The sequence below is a fragment of the Bufo bufo genome, chromosome 5 (genome assembly GCF_905171765.1).
Source record: "Bufo bufo chromosome 5, aBufBuf1.1, whole genome shotgun sequence".
In the NCBI taxonomy this organism is placed as follows: domain Eukaryota; kingdom Metazoa; phylum Chordata; class Amphibia; order Anura; family Bufonidae; genus Bufo; species Bufo bufo.
In genome coordinates, this window is record NC_053393.1 from 463,652,048 (window position 1) to 463,678,642 (window position 26,595).

Consider the following 26,595-nt stretch of genomic DNA (forward strand, 5'->3'; position numbering starts at 1 on the left):
GAGTGACCATTGGGTTTTTGCTCAACTCTCTTATCAAGGCCGTTTTCCCCGATTACTTTGGCTTTGCGGCCTGCTCTAGGAAGGGTCCTGGATATTCCAAACTTCTTCCATTTAAGAATTATGGAGGCCACTGTGCACTGGGGAACTTTCAGTGGAGCAGAATTTTTTGTACCCTTCTACAGATCTGTGCCTTCATACAATGTTAAACACACATTTGGGCCCTTGCTAGGACCCTCGGTATAACTACTGACAACAAACAAAACTGTCCTCTGACCAAAAAATCCCTTTAGGGGTCCTAACTATATGTATCTAAAACTACATCTTTTATTATATTCACTTAAAACTGCTATTATAGAAAAGAAAAAATTTGCGTAATTAAAACTATCAGGACTAAGCAGAGGGTATCAGTTTTAACACCAGTATATGGCAGTACTAATATGTGCTTTTTGTTGTGACACTGTGTTTGATAATAAATACTGCTTGTTGAAAACGGAGTGGTGTGTAGTTTTTTTTATTATTATACTATCAACACCTCCATATATAACCTTTTTGTATATTCACTTTTGCACCCTATATGGTATTGCGGTGTATAGTGTAATGTGTTGCTGGTAACAGCAACAATATGTTCTGGGGGTGGTTATTAGCAGTGTTATTCAACTGCGATATTGATCGTTTGATGTACTATCACCTACACATTTATAATCCACTACTATGTTAGTATAACAGTAGTCCGTTCAGTGCTTTATTTTATAGCACTATGTCGTTAATAAACACTGTTTTTAAGGGACGAACAGTGTATTATTATTATTATGTAATATCAACACCCCTACATGTAGCCTTTTAATGTATATACATTTGCAGCTTGCTTAGACTTGCAATGTATGACACGTTGTGCTATGGGGGTGAGAGACTCACAGTATAATGCTACTGCGGTATTCACCGCTAAGTGTGCTATTACTAGCACACTGGATACTCATACAATCTTGTCTCCTAGCTCTACAGGCAGTTCTTTGCTCCTCATGGCTTGTTTTTAGCTTTGATATTCAGTGTCAGCTGTGAGACCTTATATGGACAAGGGTGTGGCTTTCCTAATCATGTGCAATCAATTGAATTTACCCACAGGTGAACTCCAAGTAAGGTGTAGAAACATCTCAAAGATGATCAAGAGAAATGAGAGGCCCCTATGATAAATTTCAATTGTTATAGAAACAGGTCTGAATACTTATGTTCAGGCAAAATGTAAGTTTTTCCTTTTTAATAAATTTGCTACCATTTCTAAAATTCAGTTTTCACTATCTCATTAGGGGGGCTGAGTGCAGATTGATGGAGAACTTGATTTTAAATTTTTTTAGCACAAGGCTGCAACATAACATAATGTGATAACAGTGAAAGGGTCTGAAAGCTTTCTGAATACACTATAGTAGGAACACCCTTTGTGCTATTCTATGTACATTCTACAGTAGACTTATTTATACTGGTATACTTAAATACATAATGTATTAAAGCCAAAGGGAGTCTATCAACCTAACGTGACCCAGGTTTGGAGTGAAATTAAAATATCACTTTTATTATTACAGTTTAAAACAACTGTATTAATAAAAGTGATATTTTAATTTCACTCCAAACCTGGGTCACGTTAGGTTGATAGCCTCCCTTTGGCTTTAATACATTATGTAGCTAATGAACCTTCACCCAGGTCTAGGTCCTGAAGGTATACTTCAGTGACACCAGTCTATCAATCTTGCCCTGTTGTGTCTAGGAGTCTAAAATAGCCAGAAATGCTGATATGAATCATTATGAAAATTTCTTTCACTTTTTAAGAATGTTATTGCTTTTATAAGCTCCTTTTACATGGCTCAATGTTATGTTCCCAATAATTGTCTGATCGTCAGCGGAGATGAGGGCTCCGTTTACATGCTGCAATCGCTACAGTGATCACTTGTTCCTATAAAATATCATTGTATCTGGGCAGCAGATCTCCGTTTACACAGGCCGATGCTGGCAGAAAGACAGGATCATCAAAACTTAACATACTGTGGGTTTCAAAATCTGCATAGCAGGTCAATATCTGCACAGAACGAAAAAGCTAAGATTTGACATATCTCATACACTCTGCTGGTACTGCATTACACTGCGTTATTTTCCGCATTAGAATCCGCACGGAAAAAACACACGTAATCCGCAACGTGTGCAGGTAGCACAGGACCTTTCACCGATCCTGACATTGTGAACTAAGTATCATGACATATAGAGCGGCGCCCGGGGATCTCACTGCACTTACTATTATCCCTGGGCGCCGCTCCGTTCTCCCGTTATGCCCTCCGGTATGTTCGGGGACTTGGTTATAGTAGGCGGAAGTTGCCCTTGTTTCTGCTGGGCGTCTCCTTCTCCTAGGCTGTAGCGCTGGCCAATCGCAGCGCAGAGCTCACAGCCTGGGAGGTTTTTTTCTCCCAGGCTGTGAGCTCTGCGCTGCGATTGGCCAGCGCTACAGCCTAGGAGAAGGAGACGCCCACAGGACAAGGGCAACTTCCGCCTACTATAACCAAGTCCCCAAACATACCGGAGGACATAACGGGAGAACGGAGCGGCGCCCAGGGATAATAGTAAGTGCAGTGAGATCCCTGGGCGCCGCTGTATATGTCATGATACTTAGTTCACAATGTCAGGATCGGTGAAAGGTCCTCTTTAAGGTCATGGATTCCCATGCGGAAAAACTGCAGCGTTGTACAGTACCAGCAAAGTGTATGAGATTACGCAAATCTCATGTACACTTTGCGGATTGGTTCCGAGTGGAAATTGACCTGCTATGTGGATCTCCAAAGCCGCAGCATGTCATTTATGTCTGCGGTTTTAGCTGCAGATTTCACCCTTTTCAAAGGAAGGGTGAGATCTGTGGCAAAACGGCATCAAATCCACACCAAAATCCGCAATTAGAAATGATAGACCGCTGCAGAAACGCACATAAATCAACATAGAAATTCACGCGGATCTTATATGTGCTTGCTCGCACTCATGTGCAGGTGGCCTTACTGTGTATGATCGTAGTGAGCAATAATATTAATAATGATACTGCAATAAAGTGACAAACAGCCACAATCACAAGCTTAAACCCTGGTTTATCTCCACCGTTCATAAATCTTTTGTCTTTTACTAAAGATCTTGAATTTTTGCAATCACTATAAATCGCTGTCACGCTCCATCTGAAATCATGCCCGCTCCGATGAGGAAATGTTAATTTCCGTTGCAACATTTATAACATTAAATAGCTAATCCTAGGGCCTGCACAATCTACAGAGCTGTAGGCCTTGATGTCGTATTATGCTATGGATTTGTGAGGCTTTTGAGCCTGGGAAGCCATTGCTGCACACAGGGATGCAGCGGCCCAGGTGTCTTCAGGCTGCAACTGACACATGGGGATGAGGATGTTTATCTGTGCCCGAGGTTACACGAGGAAAGGGAGGACATTGAGAAGATCAACTCCCTCTTCTACCACCCCCTGGAGCAGCCTTACTCCCACTGCTGACAGCTGGCCCGCCTCGACCATCCCTCCCTGAGAGGACAATCCACACCTCAGTCCCGCCTGCCAAACCCTGACACTGTCTGCAAGCAGATGGAGGAAGAGACCTGCGTCAGTCCATGGAACTACAGCTCCCGGCGTACCCTGCGAGGCCGGGGCTCCCGCCAATCCCCAGGTCGGGCTGCTGTGACGTCAGCATACAGCAGAAGTCATCTCTGTCACTCGATGGTTAAAACTCTAAAGCTACATGTAGAACATGGCTCCCTGAGCAGAAGTCTGGATCGCACAATCAGCAATGGATTGACCGTGTATTTACACTGCTTGCAGCCAGGCCTGATAGTCATTGGTTAATTCACTGCTGAGACTTGTAGTTCCACTCTCAGATGGAAAACAAATACCATAAATAAATCGGAGCATAGATTTCTGACTTCTCACTCCCCTTCCCTTAAGGCCTCATGCACACGACCGTTGTTCTGGTCCGCATCCGAGCCGCAGTTTTGCGGCTCGGGTGCGGACCCATTCACTTCAATGGGGCCGCAAAAGATGCGGACAGCACTCCGTGCGCTGTCCGCATCCGTCGCTCCGTTCCGTGGCCCCACAAAAACAATATAACGTCCTATTCTTGTCCGTTTTGCGGACAAGAATAGGCATTTCTACAATGAGCCGCCTGTTCCGTTCCACAAATTGCGGAAGGCACACGTGCGGCTTCCGTGTTTTGCAGATCCGTAATTTGCGGACTGCAAAAAAACGGAACGGTCGTGTGCATGAGGCTTAATTCACCTCCTCACCCATGCCTTGGTTGAACTTGATGGACACGTCTTTTTTTAACCTTTCAGACTAAGGTGCCAGTTCTACAGTGGTTCATCAGTTGGGTTGTCTGATGGTGGTCGACCACAGTCCATGGGCGACGGTCCCTGTTCCTCCTCTACCTCTAGGTAGAGAAAAGCGGCACAGTGCATGCTACATGAGGGTGGAGGCCAAATGGACTTGCATTTCTTCTAAGCATGGTGGTCATCCCAACTGGTCAGACTCCACTTTTCACGTCATGATCTTTTAGGCTCTATTTTCAGTGTATGTCGGAGGTATTGGCGTGTATTCAGACGTAGCGGTTGCTGCCCCCCTTACTGCTGCAGTTTTAATAAATGATACCCTGTGGTAGCTGAGAAACTGCGATAATTAGCATTAAGAATGCTTGCGGCCAGAATCGCAGCCCGATGGCTACATCTGAATACAACCTTAGGGTGCGACCACATGGCGCAGCGGTGGCGTGATTGCGGTGTGCCCATACGAGCAGTATACCGGAGGCATATGTCAGGAACTCGTCTATATTTTACACTAAGGGTACTTTCACACTTGCGGCAGGACGGATACGACAGGCTGTACACCCTGTCGGATCCGTCTTTCCGCTATTTCGCCGTGCCGCCCCCATTGACTATAATGGGGACGGGGCGAAGCTTCGGCGCAGTACGGCAGTTCGCGGTGAGAGGCCGCCGGACTAAAAAGTCGGACATGCAGCACTTTTAGTCCGGCGGCCTTTCGCTGCGCCCCCCCTATTATAGTCAATGGGGACGGAGAGGCGGTCCGGCGAAATAGCGGAAGGACGGATCCGACAGGGTGAACAGCCTGTCGGATCCGTCCTGCCGCAAGTGTGAAAGTAGCCTAAGGGTACAACGACATGACGCAGCCTCTAATTAGGGCAGCACTGCTTAGTCGGTCTGCATTCTTAATGGCCTTGTGGTACCCACAATACAGACCGACTACACAGCGCCGCCCTAGAGGCCACATCAGGCCGGCGTTGTGTAGTTGTATCCTTAGTATAGACATGCTCTCTGACAGAAGCCTCCTTTATCTGTCACCATTTTGTAAAAAAAGAAGTGTATTCCTCTGTGTACACATAAAATAATACTATGCCAACTCATACCGCCACAGACTTCTGCCAGTGGGGCCCCATGACACATTTGGCATAGGCACCAGGAACATATGCGATGTCTGTGGTGAAGAAACAATGCAGAGTCTGATGTATTAATAAAAAGTGCTGCAGACACACAGCGAGGCTGTTGCCCCTGGCGACCAATCACAGCGCTTATCTCATCTTCTAACCCTCCTTGGACGCATGAAAGCTGGAAGCTGATAGGTTGCTATGGGCAACTGCTGCTGCACTTGTGCTGTAGGCGGGCAGGAGATGGTTAAGGCTCTCCCTCCCCGCCGTGGCCCAGCAGTGGAGAGAGGGGGAGGGCTCTGGCTGCGCCACCACCGCCCCGCTCTCTGTATCTGCGGGAGGAGGAGGAGGAGCCGGGGAGGGGACTCGCCCAGCAGCTGCTGGAAAATAATAAAATAAATATTATTGCTCCACGGTCCCTCGGAATAAAGCCCTAAAAGCCCGCACTGCTCCCCGGGGACTGAGGCCGCCGCGGACCGGGAGACGAGGACGTGCGGTAAGCAGTAATGGCGAGGAGGAGGAGGGTCCCGGGGAGGAGGAGGCCTCAGCAGACGGGAGAGGTTTAGGGGCTGGATGGAGGCGATGGATCCCGCAGCGGGATGGAAGGGGGAGGGTGGGAGGTAAAGGGGGAGTCCGCCCCGGCTGTCTGGCCGGCCCCTCTCCGGGGCTGTCAATCAGGGGCCCCGGCTGCGGGGAGAGCCGGAGATTGTACGCCACAGCCCCCTTCTCCAGCCAGCCAGCCACCGTCGCCATTCGTACAGGGAGAGAGGCAGGCCCCCCACCCCTCCTCCTCCGGCCTTCCTATCCACCCCCGTCCCATCCCCTAGCCTCTTCCCGGCCTCCTGATTGTCAGTGCTAGCATTATAATACAGCATGAGCGGTACGTAACACCCCCCTCCACCCCCTGTCATCCAGGACCATGGCCCCCTCCTCCTATCCCCCCGGCCGGTGACAGCCTCCTGTGGGGTGTGCCACCAGCCATGGGGTCGGGTTTACTACAGCATGTGCCTGCAGGTTACAAATATTGCATGGGGGGAGGGTCTTATCCGACAGGTTGCCCCCCTGGTGCCACCCATGACAGCGGTGCCTCCAGTATGCCTGGCAGAGGTCATCTTCATCCTGGTACTGTGTCTTTTGTCTTCTCGCTGGGTGACATATGTCAGTCTTCATTACTTTACAGATCAGGCGGAGGAAGACATGGCCAGCGAGGGAGGGAAGGCCAGTGAAAGCGAGGGCAAGAAAAAAGGCAAAGGATCCGCTTCACAGGTAAGTTTCCCATGGGACGGAGTAGTCGCCCGATAAAAGGTGGGCTTAAAGGGCTTCTCTACGAGCTGAAGGGAATGATGCCTATCACTTAGTCATCATTCTGGAGAAAAAGTGCTATGAATCCATATGCAAATGAGCAGTTAAGTGCAATGAGGGCGGGCCCAAGCCACTTTGTGCACCCTTGCTTCTCCTGGTTTCCCTGTCAGCCCCTCCCTTTCCTTTTGGATTTGCAGGAACCTGGCCCTGTCAATCAGGAAGGAGAGGGAGGGGCTGACATAGGAAGCAGGAGGAGCAAGGGTGCACAGAGTGGCTTGGGCCCGCCCTCAGTGCACCCATCTGCATATGGATTAGTGGTACTTGCTCTCCAGAATAAAGCAACGGATCACTAAGTGAAAGGTCCCACAAGGTACTGTGCGTAGTTTTTCTGGTGGCAGATTTCCTTTTAGGCCTCTTTCACACGACCGTATGGCTTTTTCTGTGTTTTGCGGGCCGTTTTTTCTAGATCCGTTGTTCCGTTTTTTTGTTTCCGTTTCGGTTCTGTTTTTCCGTTCCGTTTTTTCGTATGGCATATACAGTATACAGTAATTACATAGAAAAAATTGGGCTGGGCATAACATTTTCAATAGATGGTTCCACAAAAAACGGAACGGATACGGAAGACATACGGGCGCATTTTTGTATGTGTTCCTTTTTTTGCGGACCCATTGACTTGAATGGAGCCACGGAACGTGATTTGCGGGCAATAATAGGACATGTTCTATCTTTCAACGGAATGCATACGGAGTACATTATGTTTTTTTTGCGGAACCATTGAAATGAATGGTTCCGTATACGGAACGCAAAAAAAGGCCCGTAAACGGAAAAAAAACAAAACGGTCGTGTGAAAGAGGCCTTAAAGGGGTTGTCGCCAACACGTGATCCACCTGCAATGAAGAATAGATGATTACTTACCTGACTGCTCCGAATCTCCCAGCAGGACTCGGCTTACCCGACTGCATGTCGACAACATGTGACCACTGCGGACAATCACTGGTCTCAACAGTGCAACAGAGGCCAGTGATTGGCTGCAGTGATCACACGTCAACATGACATCACTGCTGCAGCCGGGTAAACGGAGCGATGGCACAGGTTGTGTTGGGTGAGTACCAATCTATCCTTTACAGTAGTGTGCTGTCTGTTTTCCTCCTGAAACAGGACAACCCCTTTAAGGGGTCTGCGTCGTGCATGCAAGGTTTCGGTCAAGAGGATTTCCCACAGGCGCATGTTTGAGTGGCTTCCTTCACCCATGGGAATGTCTACCAGGCGGTAGAAGTTGTGTTTTTTTTTTTTTTACTGGGTGCCTCTGTATGGAATAGTACAGTCAGCTGCGCTGTTCCGTACAGTAAAGAAACTAAAACGGAAGCCTCTGCAGATACCGCCACACAAATACCCCTTCCAAGTTTCTACAACTTTCAGGATAGATAGGCATTGGTTAATTGTGTCGTACACAAGGTTTAGTTTTAATATATCCCTTTAAGGGGTTAAAAGGGTTTTCCAAGGCTTTAATACTGATGACCTAGCCTCTGGATAGGTCATCAGTATCTGATTGGTGGGGGTCCGACACTCTGGACCTCCGCTGATCAGCTGTTTGAAGAGAAGGCGGCGCTCTCAGCTTTCTCTAGGTCATGTGACATCACCTTCATGTGTCCCGTGGCCTCGGAGCGGCTCAGATCTCAGCTCGGCGCGTTAACAAGCATGGCCACTATACAATGCACGGCGCTGCAAGAAGGCTGCTGCGGTCATGGGAGTGCCGATGCCTTCTCAAACAGCTGATCTGTGGGGGTCCCGGGTGTCAGACCCCCACCGATCAGATACTGATGACCTCTCCTGACGATAGGTCATCAATATTAATGTCTTGGAAAACCCTTTTTAAAGTCTCCCTCCAGGCATACTCTCCCACCAGACCTGGAGTCCAGGCAGCCGTACGATGCCCAGCAAGTGTTGCGCGTGGGGGGTCTTATTCCAGTTATTAGGACCCGTGCACAATACATGACGGGCTTCGTATGGTTTCCTCACCAGCGGAACCTCTGTGTGCAGATGTGTCTCTCCACACTCGATATCAGATTGGGCAGCAGATGATGCCTTTAGGGACACTTTAAAAGGACGCACCCACTAAATGTATGACTAGGGTTAATGCATAGATGCATTAACATGTATCCGATCACTGTGTGCCCATAGAATTCAAGGCACATAAAGGCGTATTTCTCATGGGCTCCTATGAGCTGTTCTCCGGGGTATGGTATTACATGGAGCGTATATGGTCTCTGTGCTGCTGTACGTGGTCAGTACACGTGGCTTTGAAGTGCGTGTAAAGAGATTGGCTAGCACTTCTATCTGCAGCTAGCCCAGAAGGCTGACTTGGGGCCTGTTCACACAGTGGATTTTGACGCTGTCTGTGGCAGAAACTGTGGCAGTTTCTGCAGCGGTTGTTTGCTTCAGATGCCGTGGACCCGTTCTTATTGAATGGAGCTAAGCCACGGTGTCTGTCCGCACACTGTGCCAAGAAGGGAAAGTTCCCTTCGGGGCGTGGTCCCAGCCTTTAACCACCAGACCGCAAATGGCAGCGCTGCCTTGAAAAAACAATGGGAGGCAGACACCACGTGGCCACCGCCGGAATTTGTCCAAGTTGTGTCCAAGCCAGAATTCCGGGAACAAATCCGGCGCGTGAACGTCCCTTTAGGCTGCACACGTTGCGGTCATATTGCATCGTTTGATATGTTTAAAAAAAATATAAAAAAATGGGGCAAAACAAAGTGATTTAGAAAAACCGTGTCAGAAAGTGCAATATGACCGCATCATGTGAACAAAAGCCGTAGGCTAGTTTCAGACGAGCGTGTTCATTCCGGGAAACACACTCGATATTTCCCAGCCCGAACGCTGCTCTTGTGTATTCCAGTCTCACCGGAGATCTACTGAACTGTTGTCACATAATGTGATGTCACCAGTTCAGTAGATTGGTGGTGAGACTGGAATTATCAACATAAGTCATTATAACGTTGCGAGTTCACTTCACAGGAGCAGCGTTAAGGCTAGGGCTACACGACAATTTTTATAATGATAGCATATGGTGTCGCACTGCGACGCGATAGTCGCAAAAAATCCATTCAAAATAGATTTTTCTGCGTCAGTCGCAGCATGTCGCAGTGCGACTCCATAGACTATCATTATAAAAATTGTCGCGCGACATTAGTCCGACAAATGTTGCATTGTACTTGTGCCCTATGTGCCGCGCGTAGCCCTAGCCTATGTCGAGAAATATTGCTGTCTGAAACTAGGGTTAGAAGAAGGATGCAGATGTGGGACAGCCCTATTTTTCTGTCTGATCTGATGGGTTGTGCAGGGGGCAATAATGAGTCATCTCTAAAGATAGGTACATCATAAGGTAAGCAGTCCTTCGGCTCTCTCACCGCAGGGGTTCTGGACATGGGCAGAGCCCTCGTGGACAGTAATAGTTGAGGTGACACGGTCATGTATATACGGAGGTCTTTTAGGTTCTCTGCATTTTTGTGACTTATGCTTTTGTTTAATTGTGTAACCTAATACTTGTCTGCTGCTGGCTTCATGCAGGAAGAGTTGTAGAGACAGAGGACATTTCTGAGAACGCGACCACTTCCTGTCACACATCTGATGTCAGACGGTAACGCGCCCTTTCTAAATCCTCCCACTTTCTTTTTGACTAGGACTCGCAGCCCTCTCCCTTGGCTTTACTAGCTGCAACCTGCAGTAAAATAGGAACAACAGGGGAAAACCAAGGCGCTGGACAGCAGCAGATTATCATCGATCCCAGCCAAGCACTAGTCCAGCTTCAGAACCAACCACAGCAACTGGAACTGGTGACCACTCAACTGGCCGGTGGCGCCTGGCAGATTGTGGCCGCGGCTCCCCCTGTTTCAAAAGAAGGCAGCATAGCACAGCAGGGAATTTCGATAGCTGCCAGCACAGCGGCCTCCTCAAATAATAACAGCGAGAGCACGTCGCCTACAAAATCCAAAGCGAGCAGTTCTGTTGCCGCCCCAGGGCAGTTCCAGGTCATCCAAGTCCAGACTCCCGGGGGCAATGTACAGTACCAGGTCATCCCACAGATTCAGACCCTAGAAGGCCAGCACATTCAGATCAGCCCTGGGAATGCCACCGCGCTGCAAGATTTACAAGGTCAAATACAGTTTATTCCTACTGGAAATAATCAAGCCATTATCACAGCTGGCAATCGAACGACATCTGGAAATATTATTGCGCAAAACTTAGCAAATCAGACAGTTCCAGTGCAGATCCGTCCCGGAGTGTCAATCCCGTTACAGCTGCAGACCATTCCTGGGGCTCCTCAAGTGGTGACAACCTTGCCCATAAACATAGGAGGAGTGACTCTTGCCTTGCCAGTGATAAACAGTGTCTCTGCCGGGGGAAACTCGGCACAGATCGTTCAGTCCACAGATGGCGGGATTACCAATGGAAATCAGCTGGTATCCACACCCATCACAACTTCCTCTGTCAGCACCATGCCCGAATCTCCCTCCTCCTCCACATCCTCAACCTGTACCACCACTGTGTCTACGACCCTGACTAGCAGTGATACGCTTGTCAGCTCGGCCGAGACAGGCCAGTTCACCAGCACAGCAGCAAGTAGTGAGCGTGCCACAGAGGAATCCCCATCCTCCGTCACAGAGGCTGAGAGTCAGAGCAGCAGTCAGCTGCAGGCCAATGGACTCCAGAACGCGTCCGAACAGTCCAGTTCCTTGCAGCAGGTGCAGATTGTAGGACAGCCTGTCCTACAGCAGATCCAGATCCAGCAGCCCCAGCAGCAGATAATACAAGCCATACCCCAGCAGTCGTTTCAGCTTCAGTCAGGACAGACCATCCAAACTCTGCAGCAGCAACAGCTGCAAAATGTTCAGCTCCAAGCGTTAAGCCCAACCCAGGTGCTCATCAGGGCCCCGACATTAACCCCATCTGGTCAGATCAGCTGGCAAACCGTGCAGGTTCAGAACATTCAGAGCCTTCAGAACTTGCAGGTCCAGAACACGGGCTTACCCCAGCAGTTAACCCTAACCCCGGTGTCCACAAGCGGCGGGACGACCATTGCACAGATTTCACCGGTTACCATGGCCGGCACTCCGATTACACTCAGCGCTGCCCACTTTACATCGGTGCCTAATCTGCAGACAGTGAGCGTTGCAAATCTTGGTGCAGCAGGAGTCCAGGTACAGGGAGTACCAGTCACAATCACGAGCGTTGGAGGTATGTGAAAGGGTTAAAAAGTGCCACACTGAAATCTTATGGCGTCTGCATGTGTTTGTAGCAGCTGTATGTGCTTCCAGACATGTAAGGAAAGTATTGTTCTGCAAGCCGTGGCGGTCCTCCCTACGTGCAGGTACCTCACCCAGGAGAACATGGCGATGCAAAAGTAAAACACATATTCACATGTAGCAGTTCAGGTGCAGTTAAAACCTCATGCGTTTTCTCCCCAAATTCATGATGATGCAGTTTTCGCAGATGATACAAATTAAGGGGAATTTATTAAGACTGGCATTTGCTCAGTGTCACCAGCACTAAAAATGCATATGTTTTTAAAGGGGTCATCTGTAATTTTGATACTGATGGCCTATCACCTAAGGTAGGTCATCAATATCAGTTTTGGCTCCGACTTCCAGCACCCCTCTAATTAGCTGTTTGAGGACGCAGCGGCCTCCTCGCAGCTTATCAGGCACAGCATCATCTATTGGATAGCGGCTGTGCTCAGTATTGCAGCTTGAATGGGACTGAGCTGCGCCTAGGCCATGTGTCGTCACTGAAAGAAGCCAGCTCTCGCAGAGTGCCACGGTCTCTTCAAAACGGACCCCGCCCATGACGTATGTGTCAAAACCTCTTGCTTTTTTTTTTTTTTTTTCCCCCAACGCAGTTTTGATGCGGCTTAAACTGCATTAAAGCCAAGTCACCCGCCGCTAGGTGCAGTTCGACACTAGTAAGCATAAATAATCTAAGAGAGTATTTGGGAAGTAGACGTAGGAAAAATGTAGGGGACAGCAAATCCAGAGCGTTTTGCAGTACTAGCAAGGTGGATGACATTTAACCCCTTTCCGACTCCTTCCGGTGTATAAATATGGTGCCTGGTGGGATTCTGCTGTTTTAAAGTGCAGTCCCAGGGTTAATGTCTGCGATTGATGATAATGCAGATCTTGTTTAACCCCTCAGATGCCATGGTCTGAGCACTGAAAACCTGGAAGCACCGCACTCCCAGGGCTGGAACGGCTCCCCTAGCAGTGATCGGGGGAGCCGTTCCTTCTCTGTGGCAGGTTCTGTCCCTCTGAAAGATTTCTCGTAGACTTTAATGCTAATGCATTGGAATCTATGAGAGAAGCGATCTGATGATCGCATGTTCAAGTTCCCTAGGGAAACTTTTAAAAAGTGTAATAGAAAAAAAGAAAAATGCTTTTAAAAATATAACCCTCCTTTCCCCAAAGTAAAAATAAACAATGAAAAAATAAATCTTGGGGATTGGTGCTTCTTAAAACGCCCATACTGTTAAAATATAAAAATATTTATCCCGTACGGTAAATTATGATTCCCCACCCAAAGTTTAATAAAAAGTGATCAAAAAGTCATGCACACTCCATCATGACATCAATAAAAACTACAGATCACCCGGCAGACTATGAGCCCTCACACAGCTCCGTAGACATAAATATAAAAAGGTTATGGGGGTCGGAATATGGCGATGCAGTTTTTTATTTTTCTAATTTTTTCTAAAATATTAAAACACAAGACAAACTATACAAATTTGGTATTGTTGTAATCGTACTGACCCAGCGAATGAAGGACACAGGTCAGTTTTACCGCATACGGAACACAGTAAAAATAAAACCCATAAAACTCTGGTGGAATTGCGTTTTTTTTTTTTTTCCCAGCTTCTCACTACAATGTATGCAATATTAAATGGTGCCATTAGAAAGAACAACTTGTCCTGCAGAAAACAAGCCCTGATAAGGCTATGGAAATGGAAAAAAGTTACGGCTACAGGAAGGCCAAGAGTAAACAAAAATGGAGATGCGAAAAACTGAAAATGGGCCGGTCCTGACAGGGTTAAACAGATCCCACCCACACTCTGTGGAAAGAATACGCAGTGTAAACTGACCTGTTTCAATCCACAGATTGTCAATGAACGCTGAGGGGGTGAAATCTGTGGCAAATCTGCATCAAAAGTCACAGCAGAAATTGTGCGGACGTACCACAGATGGTGGGTTGAGATAATTGAGCCTCTGATCATAGATCCGAAGTCGGTTTGTTAAAAAACTTTTTGTCATTTACCGCACAACTTCGGACGAGACAAATTTTTTGTATACGGAGTAAATCCTGTGTGGAAACAGCATTACAAACAAAGTGTTTTAATGAATCGACTGGATCTATGATCAGAGGCTCGATTCGCTCAACGCTAATGAATACATTTGTAAAAGAGCTGCTGAAGAGTGAAAACTACGTAAAGGGAGTCTGTCACCTCCATATGGCCATATAAAGCGCTTACATTGTCCTATCGCACACCTATACATGAATGTAACGGTACCTTTGTCTTTTTCTTTACACTTGCAGAAGCTGGAAAAACGAACTTTGATTCATATGCAAATGAGTACTTGCAAGTGCCCAGGGGCGGCGTTCACTGTGTTGGAGCCCAGGCTGCTCTGCCTTTTTTTCTTTATTTCCCAGCCTCTGCTTATGCCCACCCTCCTATTGCCTTGCGTCATCCTTCGGTCCGGCTGAGATCCCTCGTCGGGGCATGCACACTGCGATGCCCATTGTTGGCACGGCATCGCTTTAACTACTGCGCATGCCGCAGCGAACGGTGCGAAACCAGCGGCAATGCTCCGGCCTGGCAAGGCGGGATCTCATCTGCTCTGTAAGTGTGCTATAGGACAATGTAAGCACTGTATATGGCCATATGGAGGTAACAGACTCCCTTTAAAAAGTGAGAAATTACAAAAAAAAAAAGTGCCTCCTCCTTATTTTGCGTCTGTTGCACTGGCTACTAGGCCTAATAATAGGTCATGATATCTGTTATGTGCAGTTAACTTCAGTAGCTGTCTAGTTATCACAGACAGAATTACATTGACAAGTAACACCTCGGTACAGATAACACAGGATCCTCCATTCACAGTAGGTGATCTACTCCCTCACCTCTGCACAGGTCACATTCCCAGAAGACTCTCCCATAGAAGTCAGTAGACAAAAATAACGGAGCACCCGGGCTCTGCCTAGTGAAACACTGTATAGGTATTCACATATATAAGGCGCATTATGGTAGCGCTTACTGGAATAAGTTGCGCTAATTGAGGCGTAGACGTATGGATGTGACATGACATGTCAGACACAGCAATATGATGATGAGGAGAAAAATTTTAATGTTTTTTGGGGGCGCTGATAACTAAAATGGTAGTTAAATAAAATACATAGGAAAATAAAAACGGAGAGGGACATGTTTCGCAGGCGGACCGCCTCCTTCCTCAGGCTACCAGACCGTGGTGTCCCCATGTCCTTTTATAGGCAACAGTCCTATATTGACTACAAGAAACTCTGTAATATGTCTAGTGCTAATTGCTTTTCAACTTAAAAAATACCATAATCTGGTCCAAGATGGTAGCAGCTGCACGGGAGGATCATATTACACGTGTCAATGCAAGTGTATGGAGAGCGGAGAGGGAGGAATGAGCAGGAGCACATACAGTGAGGAACAGAAGTATTTGAACACCCTGCGATTGTGCAAGTTCTCCCACTTAGAAATCATGGAGGGGTCTGAAATTCACATTGTAGGTGCATTCCCACTCTGAGAGACAGAATAATAAAAAAAAAATCAGAAATCACATTGTATGATTTTTAAAGAATTTGTTTGTATTGCACTGCTGAACATAAGTATTTGAACACCTGAGAAACAGCAAGAATTCTGGCTCAAAGACCTGTGCCTTTTAAAAAGTCCACCTCCACTCCACTCATTAATCAAACTTAGTAGCACCTCTCTGAGCTCTTTAAAGACCCCTGTCCACCCCACAGTCAGTCAGATGCCAACTACTACCATGGGCAAGACCAAAGAGCTATCAAAAGACACCAGAGACAAAATTGTGGACCTCCACATGGCTGGAAAAGGCTACGGGGCAATTGACAAGCATCTTGGTGAAAATAGATCAACTGTTGGAGCAATTGTTAGAAAATGGAAGAGGCTAAAGATGACTGTCAGTCTCCCTCGGACTGGGGCTCCATGCAAGATCTCACCTCGTGGGGCATCACTGATGATAAGAAAGGTGAGGGATCAGCCCAGAACTACAAGGGAGGAGCTGGTCAATGACCTGAAGAGAGCTGGGACCACAGTTTCAAAAGTTAACGTCGGTAGAACATCACACCGTCATTGCACGGAAGGTTCCCCTGCTCAAGTCATCACATGTCCAGGCTCGTCTGAAGTTTGCCAATGACCATTTGGGTGATTCAGAGGAGGCATGGGAGAAAGTCATGTGGTCAGATGAGCCCAAAGTAGAACTTTTTGGTCTAAACTTTACTCATCGTGTTTGGAGGAAAAAGAAGGATGAGTTGCATCCCAAGAACACCATCCTTACTGTGAAGCATGGGGGTGGTAACATCATGCTTTGGGGGTGCTTTTCTGCGAAGTGGATAGGATGACTGCACTGTATTAAGAAGAGGATGAATGGAGCCATTTATTGTGAGATTTTGAGCAACAACCTCCTTCCCTCAGTCAGAGCATTGGGTCGTGGCTGGGTCTTCCAACATGACAATGACCCAAAACACACAGCCAGGATAACCAAGGAGTGGCTCCGTAAGAAGCATATCAAGGTTCTGGAGTGGCCTAGACAGTCTCCAGACCGAAATCCAATAGAAAATCTTTGGAGGGAGCTGAAACTCCATGTTGCTCAGCGACAGCCTCAAAACCTGACAGATCTAGAGGAGATCTGTGTGGAGGAGTGGGCCAAAATCCCTGTTGCAGTGTGTGCAAACCTGGTCAAGAACTACAGGAAACGTTTGACCTCTGTAATTGCAAACAAAGGCTTCTGTACCAAATATTAACACTGATTTTCTCAGGTGTTCAAATACTTATATTCAGCCGTGCAAGACAAATAAATTCTTTAATAATCGTACAATGTGATTTCCTTGTTTATTTTTTATTTTATTTATTTATTCTGTCTCAGAGTGGGAATGCACCTACAATGTGAATTTCAGACCCCTCCATAATTTCTAAGTGGGAGACCTTGAAAAATCGCAGGGTGTTCAAATACTTCTGGTCCCTTACTGTAGAGGCAAGCAGACTGCTGTAGATGCGTTGAGATATAAATTTCCTAAATGCTTTATTCACTATAACTATACAGGTCAGTACTTCTCTGTAATGTCCTCCATGATCTTGGGGCTAATTCATAATGAGTAAGAGAAGGTTAAGAAGCATATTCTCCTCTACATTCTGTGTTTAGTGGATGGCAGCTAGTCTCCACCTACCATGTCTGAGAGATCTGTAAACTAGACATTCACTGTAGGGGAAAACTGCTAATAAAAGCCAGATACAAGTGATACAGTGGTGAGAAATAGCGTTATTCCTCATGTACATACACTGTACTATCGATTAATGCAAAGTTTGATAAAAAGTTAGTGACGCTTTAAATATAGATAGTGACATGTAAAAAATCACCAATATCAAATCATGAGACAGCCCTTCCCATATACTTCTTGTCAGGAAGGGTGAGTTCACACCCCCACTTTTTATTTCCGTTGTTCTGCTCAGTTACAGGAGCAAACCAACGAAAATAATAAGTGCCTGATTCGCCAGATAACTAAAAAACAGAATCTGCGACTGAGGCCACCAAACAGCGCCTCCTATGCAGATGTGAACAAGCCCTAAGCCTCGGTGCAGCATGCCAACACCCTGGGATGTTACAGGCCAGCTGTCTTTACAACATGATCCTACTTATATCAGGGCACATGCACATGAACGTATTTTCTTTCCGTGTCCATTCCTTTTTTTGTTTTTTGCGGACCATATGCAGAACCATTCATTTCAATGGGTCTGCAAAAAAAACGGAAGTTACTCTGTGTCCGTATGACCGTTCTGCAAAAAAATAGAACATGTCCTATTATTGTCCACATTATGGACAAGGATTGGACTGTTGTTCCGTTCCGCAAAATACGAAATGCACATGGACGTCATCCATATTTTTTGCGGATCCGTGTTTTGCGGACCTCAAAATACATACAGTCGTGTGCATGAGCCCTTAGAAGAGGAAAATTGGACCCTCAAGGCCCATGAACAGCACTGCATGATCCCTTGTCCATTCACTACTGAGGGACTGATGGAGCTAACGGAGCAGTGTACTCGGTAGTGCCATAGAAGTGAATGGGGTGGTGATCTCACATTTCTGGTGGGATGTAGGCAACCCTCCCTTTTTCATGATTTGATGGGGGGTCAAAATGGTCAACCCCCCAGAGATCATACATTTATCACCAATCCTGTGGTTGGTTGATAAATGCTATTTATTGGCCAACCCTTAAAATAAAGTATTGGTCTTGATGTCCTATTTTAAATGGAGACCGTCAGATGTTTTGACCATCCAAAACTGCTGACAACACTAGATATGAGCCATGGGGGGCAGTACAAACATAGCTTTAGTGGACCTTTTTATTATCAGGAGTAGTGTGAATATGATATTTTAGGGTATGTTCACACGGCTAAAATCCAGGGAAGAAAAATCCCAAAACAGGCAGATTAGTAATTTGATGGTGGTTTTAAGGGCTTTTACACTAGCTTTAGGCCTCTTTCACACTACCGTATGGCTATTTCAGTGTTTTGTGGTCCGTTTTTCACTGATCCGTTGTTCAGTTTTTTTTTTTTCTGTTGTGTTTCTGTTTCGGTTCAGTTTTTCCATTCCATTTTTTCCGTATGGCATATACAGTAATTACATAGAACAAATTGGGCTGGGCATAACATTTTCAATAGATGGTTCCGCAAAAAACGGAACGGATACGGAAGACATACGGATGCATTTCCGTATGCATTCCGTTTTTTTTGCGGACCCATTGACTTTAATGGAGCCACGGAACGTGATTTGCGGCCAAATATAGGACATGTTCTATCTTTGCACGGAACCGAGATACGGAACCACGGAATACATACGGAGTACATTCCGTTTTTTTTTTTTGCGGAACCGTTGAAATGAATGGTTCTATATATACGGAACGCAAAAAACGGCCTGCAAAACGGAAAAAATAAACGGTAGTGTGAAAGAGGCCTTAGAATGTTGAGCTTTTCCTGCTTCCCCATTGACTTCTGTGAAATCCACAATCAAATCTGCTTCAAAGAAATAACAAGTCACCCCTGAAGCGTTTTTTAAATTAGGTACTGAAAAAAAACGGTACCATTTTGACATTGTGTGCACAAGGTGAAGTTTTTTTTACATTAAAGTCAATGGGGAAACTGTTGGTGGAGTTTTGAATGTACAGTAGATTTAACAGCGGAAAACACCAGTGGCAGATTTTGCCTGTGTGAACATTCCCTTATTCTGCCAGATTCTGCTATTTAAGTGCACTGGAGGCGGAGCTTCACTGTGAAGTGTTCTCTGCTGCCCCTCTCCTCTGAGTGTCAGCTGTACTGGTCTCTGGTTGGCTGCTACAGCTGTCCTTCAGCAGACGGGAGGAGAGCGCTTCACAGATCTGCCTCCAGTGCCCTTGCAGGAGCAGAACCTCGCAGAATAACCGTTCATATACTCACTACTCCAGATAGTAAAAGCTCCACAAAAGGTATGTTTGTACTGCTTTCCCCAACAACTACCTGGTCGAAACTGCTGACAGACTTCCTTTAAACAAGCTCATACATTGACCTTTCTCAGAATTTTACATTGTGTTTTGATTTTGCTGCTTCAGGTCAACAACAAGGAACAGACGGAGTCAAAGTACAGCAAGCTACCATCGCACCCATGACCGTTGCAGTAGGCGGCCTTACTAATGCAACCATTGGCGCTGTCAGCCCTGACCAGATTACACAGGTGCAGCTTCAGCAGTCCCAGCCATCATCAGATCAGGAGGTGCAGACAGGAAAGAGGTTAAGAAGAGTTGCATGTTCATGCCCCAATTGCAGGGAAGGAGAAGGAAGGTATGTAAACCCCTCTTCCGGGTTTCAGATATTGATGATCTATCCATGAGAGAGGTCGTACTTATCAGATTGGTTGGGGGGGTCCGACACCCAGCATCCGCACCAGTCAGTTGCTCCCTGCAGCCGCCGATGCCAGAACTAACACTGTGAATGGAGACAGAAGCACAGCTCTGTTCAAAGTGTACTGGCCGTGCCTGATTACTGCAACCCAGCTCCATTCTAGTAAATGCGCCAGAAGTGATGTCATCCTGTTAGTGTTCATGTGACCGCTACAGCCAATCACTTTCCTCAGCGGACACATGTACATGAATTGGCAGGCGACCATGGAGGCTAATGATTAATTGCAGTGGTCACATGAAGACAAGCAGACTGGCGATGCTGGAGCAGCAGGACATTTAAAGGGGAGTATAGCTTATTTAATCATTTTAAAGGGTTTCTTGCTCATAATCTTGGGCGTCACCAGTTCCTCTTTAACGGAGCAAAGCTGCAATACCAGGTACATATCGTGAACAAGTGTAGCGCTGTATCTGGAGGAAAGCAGCCATGTTTTTCTAATGATGAACAATCCCTTTGTAGTTTGCTTGCACCTTTTTGTATTTTTAGAAAATAGAAAAGCATGATTTTTAAGCTGTTTTTCACCCCTTTTTTTCTTCCTTGGGCCGGTTTCACACGGGCGTTGCGGGAACATGGTCGATTTTTTTATTTATTTATTCCCCACGAGTGCAAAGCGTTTTAATGCGTTTTGCACGCGCGTGAGAAAAAATCGGCATGTTTGGTACCCAGACCCGAACCCGGACTTCTTCACAGAAGTTCAGGTTTTGGTTCAGTATTCTGTAAATTTTATTATTTTCCCTTATAACATGGTTATAAGGGAAAATAATAGCATTCTTTAATACAGAATGCTTAGTAGAAGGTCAATTGAGGGTTAAAAAAAATAAAAAATGAACTCGCCTCCTCCACTTGATCGCGTAGCTGCCGGTCTCCTGTTCTTTCTTCAGGACCTGTCAAAGGACCTGTGGTGACGTCACTGAGCTCATCACATGGTCCATCACCATGACCTTCTACTAAGCATTCTGTATTAAAGAATACTATTATTTTCACTTATAACCATGTTTATAAGGGAAAATAATACAGTGAATAGACTTTCATCTTAGCAACCATGCGTGAAAATCACACCGCATCCGCACTTGCTTGCGGATGCTTCCAATTTTCACGCAGCCCCATTCACTTTTATAGGGCCTGCGTTGTGTGAAAAACGCGCAATATAGAGCATGCTGCGATTTTCATGCAACGCACAAGTGATGTGTGAAAATCACCGCTCATGTGCACAGCCCCATAGAAATGAATGGGTCCGGATTCAGTGCGGGTGCAATGCATTCAACTCACGCATTGCGTCCGCATGGAAATCTCACCCGTGTGAACCCAGCCTTACAAGGGAACTTTGTTGCCCTGAAATATTGGGGTTATTTACTATCAGATATACACCAGTTTTCGGGCATATATCTGTTATTTGCGCCGCCATCTGCAAATTTCCCCCTAACGCCAGGTCTAAAAAAGGGGGGGCGTAGCTTAGGCATAGAAAATAGTTTAAATTTAAGGGGTTGTCTCACCTGATAAAGTCATAGTTATTGTGTATATGATGTTATTTTCAGTCACTTTGTAATGTACTTCTATTTTCTATATGGCTTCTCTTCCCCGTGTTCTTTCATTATAGCTTCCTTTAGACCCTGCTCGTCTATAGGGGTTACAGCCACCGCTGGAATGCACTTGCGGTGGCCGCGCTTGCGCACTTAGAGAGAAATATCCGGCCTTTCCGGTGGCCGGGAATCGTGGGATCGAGCGTACATAGAGGCCAGTGTATGTGCATTCGCTCCCGTCCCCGGCCACCTGGTATGTATTCCTGGATTAGCTACTGGACCCGGCCACCTCGTTCTGCTATAGAACAGCCCTGAAGCTGTTCTGTACCGTTATGCTAGGAGGGCAAATAGCATAACAGGTTCGGGGCTTGCACAAATAGCCCCGAACCTGTAATATACAGATCGCAAGTGCCGGCTGTCATCTTGTTAAAGATCTGACCTGAAAGTTTCCTACAGTGGCTGGCAGTGCGATCGTATCTGTCTCCTGGTAACCTTATCAGGAGACAGACATCACTGCTTGCTGGGACCCACTGTTATCTCTAAATGCAAATATATAGAGATAACAGTGTGCAGTGAGCTATAGAGGGCTGCCTGTGTGAGCGTGCATGGAGAGGCAAGGGTTACTGTCAGGAGGAGAAGCCCCGTCCAGCTCCAAGCCCACAGAGCAGCAGAGATGCCGGGAAGGCAGAAGGTGAGAGAACCCCTTTAACCCCTTAAGGACACGGCCATATTTCACCTTAAAGGTGTTATCCGAGTTAACTTAATTTCTCTCTATGGCTTTATTTCCCCTATACATTAGTTTTCCTAAATAACTTGCAGTACCTATCTTGTGCCGTTTCTCTGCTATACTAAACAGTCATGTGACCGCCCACGTCATCAGCTGTGACGTTCCGTTTACATGGAGCTCTCTGCTTGTCGGAGTGACTAAGCCATGTAAACGGAACGTCATCAGCCTTGGCCACGCCCCCACCTCTCTGGATTACAGTCCGTGCGGCTGTGAGTTGATCGCGCATGCGCGATCCTCACTTGTGCCGCGGCTACCTCAAAGTTCCTCCCTGCAGCTAATAGGTGATCGCATATGCGCGATCATCAGGCCAGGCAAAACCAGAAATAGCTTGGGGCCCCGAACTGGTTGGGGCCCCGAGCTGGCCAAGCAGAGTAAAAGTCAGAAGATCCAATGGTATAAAATATTCTATCCCCCAGGCGTTCCCATGGTGACGGGGACGCTTGCCTGGTTAGAATATACCATCGGATCTGAGTTTTTCGAGCTCAGTGAGATCGTAAAAAAACTCAAATCCGATGGTATATTCTAACCCCCAAGCGTTCCCATGGTGACAGGGACGCTTGCCTGGGGGTTAGAATATACAGGGCGCTGTAGTGAGCTCTTTACTTGCATTCTTAGCTCTGTACTCCGGTAATAGCAGAGCAGGCAGTTCGGGGGGCGGCGCTCACTCACTGTCACTGACGTCACGCGCCTGCTCCTCCCACTAGGCGGAGCAGGCGCGTGACGTCAGTGAATGAACGCTGCCTGCACTGCCTGCTGTTGTTACCAGAGCTCAGCCAAAGTAAGAGTCAGAGACTCAGAGATTTCAAAATAATAAGAAAATAGCTCTGCATTGAGAAATGAAGTGACTGATTAGTACTGCTGCTGTGAGCGTCGGGGAGGGGGATCTGTGGATGGCACTGTAGGGGGATCTGTGGTCTGTGGATGGCAGGCAGTGCCATCCACAGATCCCCCTACAGTGCCATCCACAGATCCCCCCTCCCCTAAACAGTGCCATCCACACAGATCTCCCCCCTAAACAGTGCCATCCACAGATCCCCTCCCACAAATATTCATGAGGGAGAGACGAGTCATTGTTGTTACTGCTGCATGTAAACACAGCAATAACAGAACCTAGAAAAGGTGTAAAGATCGTTTTTTTTAAAAAAAAAATCAAGCTTGACTAATGTATATGTATATCCTGATTAATTTTGTTAGGTTTTATTTTTTTTCCCATAACTCGGATAACCCCTTTAAGGACCAGGCCATTTTTTGCAAATCTGACCAGTGTCACTGTGTGTGAATAACTTTAAATCGCTTTGACTTATCCAGGCCATTCTGCGATAGTTTTTTTTGTTACATATTGTACTTCATGACGCTGGTAAAATGGAGTAAAAAAAATTCTTTTTTATTTATAAAAAAAATACCAAATTTACAAAAATTTTGGAAAAATTTCCAAATTTCTATTTCTCCACTTTTATAATAGATAGTAATAACTCCAAAAATAGTTATTATTTTATATTCCCCATATGTCTACTTCATCTTTGGATCATTTTATGAATGCCATTTTATTTTTTGGGGACGTTACAAGGCTTAGAAGTTTAGAAGCAAATCTTGAAATTTTTCAGAAAATTTCTAAAACCCACTTTTTCAGGACCAGTTCAGGCAGATCGGGCTGCCTTCTGAGACATCGAGTCCCCGCCACAGCAGCACGGGGCCTCGATGGGCTCCCTCAAACACAAACTCCTTCTATGCAGCGGCATAGAAGGGGTTAATCCGCAGCGATCGCCGATACGGGGGGGAGGGGCGGGTCACAGGACCCCCCTCGGCATTGACCCAGGGTGCCTGCTGATTGATTTCAGCAGGCACCCAGTTCCGATCACCCCCCGCTGCGCGGAGGTGATCGGAAATACACAGGGCATACAGTCCTTAAGTACCGGGACATCAGGGCGTACCTGTATGCCCTGTGTCTGTAACAGGTTAAGGCCTCTTGCACACGTTTTTTCAGTTTCCGTTCCTTTTTTTGCGTTCCGTATACGGAACCATTCATTTCAACGGGTCCGCAAAAAAAAAACTAACAAAGGTACTCCGTATGCATTCCGCTTCCGTATTTAAGTTTTTCCTTTCCGTTCAAAGATAGAACATGTCCTATTATTGCCTGCAAATCACGTTCCATGGCTCCATTCAAGTCAATGGGGCTGTAAAAACGGAACGGATACGGAATGTATCCATATGTCTTCCGTATCCGTTCCGTTTTTGCAGAACCATCTATTGATAATTTTATGCCCAGCCCAATTTTTCTATGTAATTACTGTATATGCCATGCTTCTGTTTCCATTTGCGATCCGCAAAAAACGGAAACCAAACGGAACGGCGGAATGGAAACTGAAACACTACTGAACCAAAAAATTTAAAAACTGATCTGTTTAAAACGGACCGCAAAACACTGAAAAAGCCATACGGTCGTGTGCAAGAGGCCTAAGCCAGGAAGGAAGCTGGCTTACATTTAGACCGGTGGTGGATGCGCAGAAGTTATGTAGAGCCCGGCAGATGTTCCTCCTGACTCCCCCATACACATGCACACTCGATTCTGCATGCATGTGATTTCTAAGGGTATGTTCACACCTAGTGTTTGAGCTGCGGTTAAATATTAGGGTCAGGCACCACACAGCGGCCAATATGCAGCTTGCTGTGGTTAAAACCGCATAAAACAACACTGGGAAAATAAATGCTTAAAGAGGTTGTCCGAGATAATTAAAAATCCCCTACAATTACTTAAAATATAAAAACACCACCATATACTCTCCTCTTATTCCATCCCCGTTCTCTGCTTTTCTCCTCGGTTACTCCCACCGTTTGCTTACAGCTGAGGACAGTGATGGGCTGCAGCGGTGAGTTGCTGAATACAGGCTCGTCACTGGATTTGTCCCAGACCACTGTTCCGTATAGGGATGCGGCATCTGATCTCTACAGCCAATCGCTGTCCCCTGCTGTAGACAGCTGAGGACAGTGGTCGGCTGCAGTGGTAGTGTGGCGTATCACAGCATGTCACCTCTGCTTTTTCTAAGCAAAGTACAGGAGCAGTGTTGCAGAGAACGGCGCTGGAATAAGGGGTGAGTATATGTTTTGTTTTTTTGTTTTTCTCACTTTAAGCTATTGTAATGGTGGATTTACACATGCCAGTAGTCGGGGAGATTATAAGGGACGAATGTTCCTGCGAACACCTATTCCCAACAGTCTGGCCGTCTAAAGGTGCAGCCGGTCACCCGATGAGCAGGTGAAAACTCGTTCATCAGGTGATCCTGACGTTAGTGCTGGCAAGGAGATTAAACAGCACTCTGCTTCCCAGAAACAGTACAGCTGAATGAGGACCAGTGATCGCTTGTTCTCATTACTGTGGAGGTGATCACTGCATGTAATTGCAGCGCTCCACCCCCACTGAACGAGCAGCCAGTTGGCTTCCTTCCCAATAATTGGCTGCTCCTCGGCAGGTGTAAATCCACCATAAGCGTTTTCTGAGAGTTTTATTTATCTCAGACAACCCCTTTAGTTTTCATTACCGTTATTACAGGTTATTCATGTTAAAGAGGACCAATCGGCAATAAAATGCAGTGCAATCTGCAGGCGGCAGGTTATAGAGCAGGAGGAGCTGAGCAGATTGATGTATAGTTCTGTGGGTAAAGATCCAGTAAAACTTATACATTTTATATTTCTGGTATTTTTTTCAGTTATTGAATATCCATGGTACAGAGACTGTGACTGACAGCTATCTCTGTATACACACAGCGCTATCAATCACTGATAACTCCTCCCTCCTGTACCGATAGGTATTCACAGGAAGTGAAGAAAACTAATATATAAATTGCAGGTTTTACTGAATCTTTTCTTTCAACACTATACATCTATCTGCTCGGCTTTTCTGGCTCTATAACCTGCAGATTGCATTGCATTTTTGGTGACAGGTCCTCTTTAAATTAAAGGAAGTCTGTCACCACCTCTATCTGCCTTCCTTGAGGGCAGCGTAAGGTAGTGCCAGGCACATAGATTTCAGTGCTGCCTACATAAAGAGGGACATTTATCAAGCTCTCTACGCCACTGTTGTGGTATACAAAAGTCGCAGATTATGGTGCACCATAATTTGCAACTTTTTGAGCTTCTCAGCACTTTTCTGAAGTACAGAGAAAAATAGGAGTGGCTTAGGTGAAGGGGTGTGGCTTTGTGCCGCTTGCCGCATTTACTATAACTTTCACCAGAAAGTGGCAGAAGTTATAGCTGAAGTCTATGACTATGAAGTCTAGACTTTAGTTTCTG

At 46.3% G+C, this 26,595-nt stretch overlaps 1 protein-coding gene across 3 annotated transcripts in view; it reads left to right on the forward strand.

The window, feature by feature from the left end:
- The first annotated feature begins 5,816 nt into the window (after window positions 1-5,816).
- Window positions 5,817-26,595, forward strand: part of SP4 (Sp4 transcription factor) — a 29,233-nt gene continuing 8,454 nt past the window's right edge. The window contains exons 1-4 of one of the 3 annotated variants that reach the window (XM_040433720.1): window positions 5,817-5,952; window positions 6,637-6,722; window positions 10,442-11,996; window positions 19,656-19,884. In XM_040433720.1, the coding sequence (XP_040289654.1) occupies window positions 6,654-6,722; window positions 10,442-11,996; window positions 19,656-19,884 (1,853 nt within the window). In that variant the 5' untranslated portion in view covers window positions 5,817-5,952; window positions 6,637-6,653. Of the gene's footprint in view, window positions 5,953-6,063; window positions 6,337-6,358; window positions 6,723-10,441; window positions 11,997-19,655; window positions 19,885-26,595 lie in introns of those variants that run through there. The other 2 variants (XM_040433719.1, XM_040433718.1) reach the window with 2 other exon arrangements.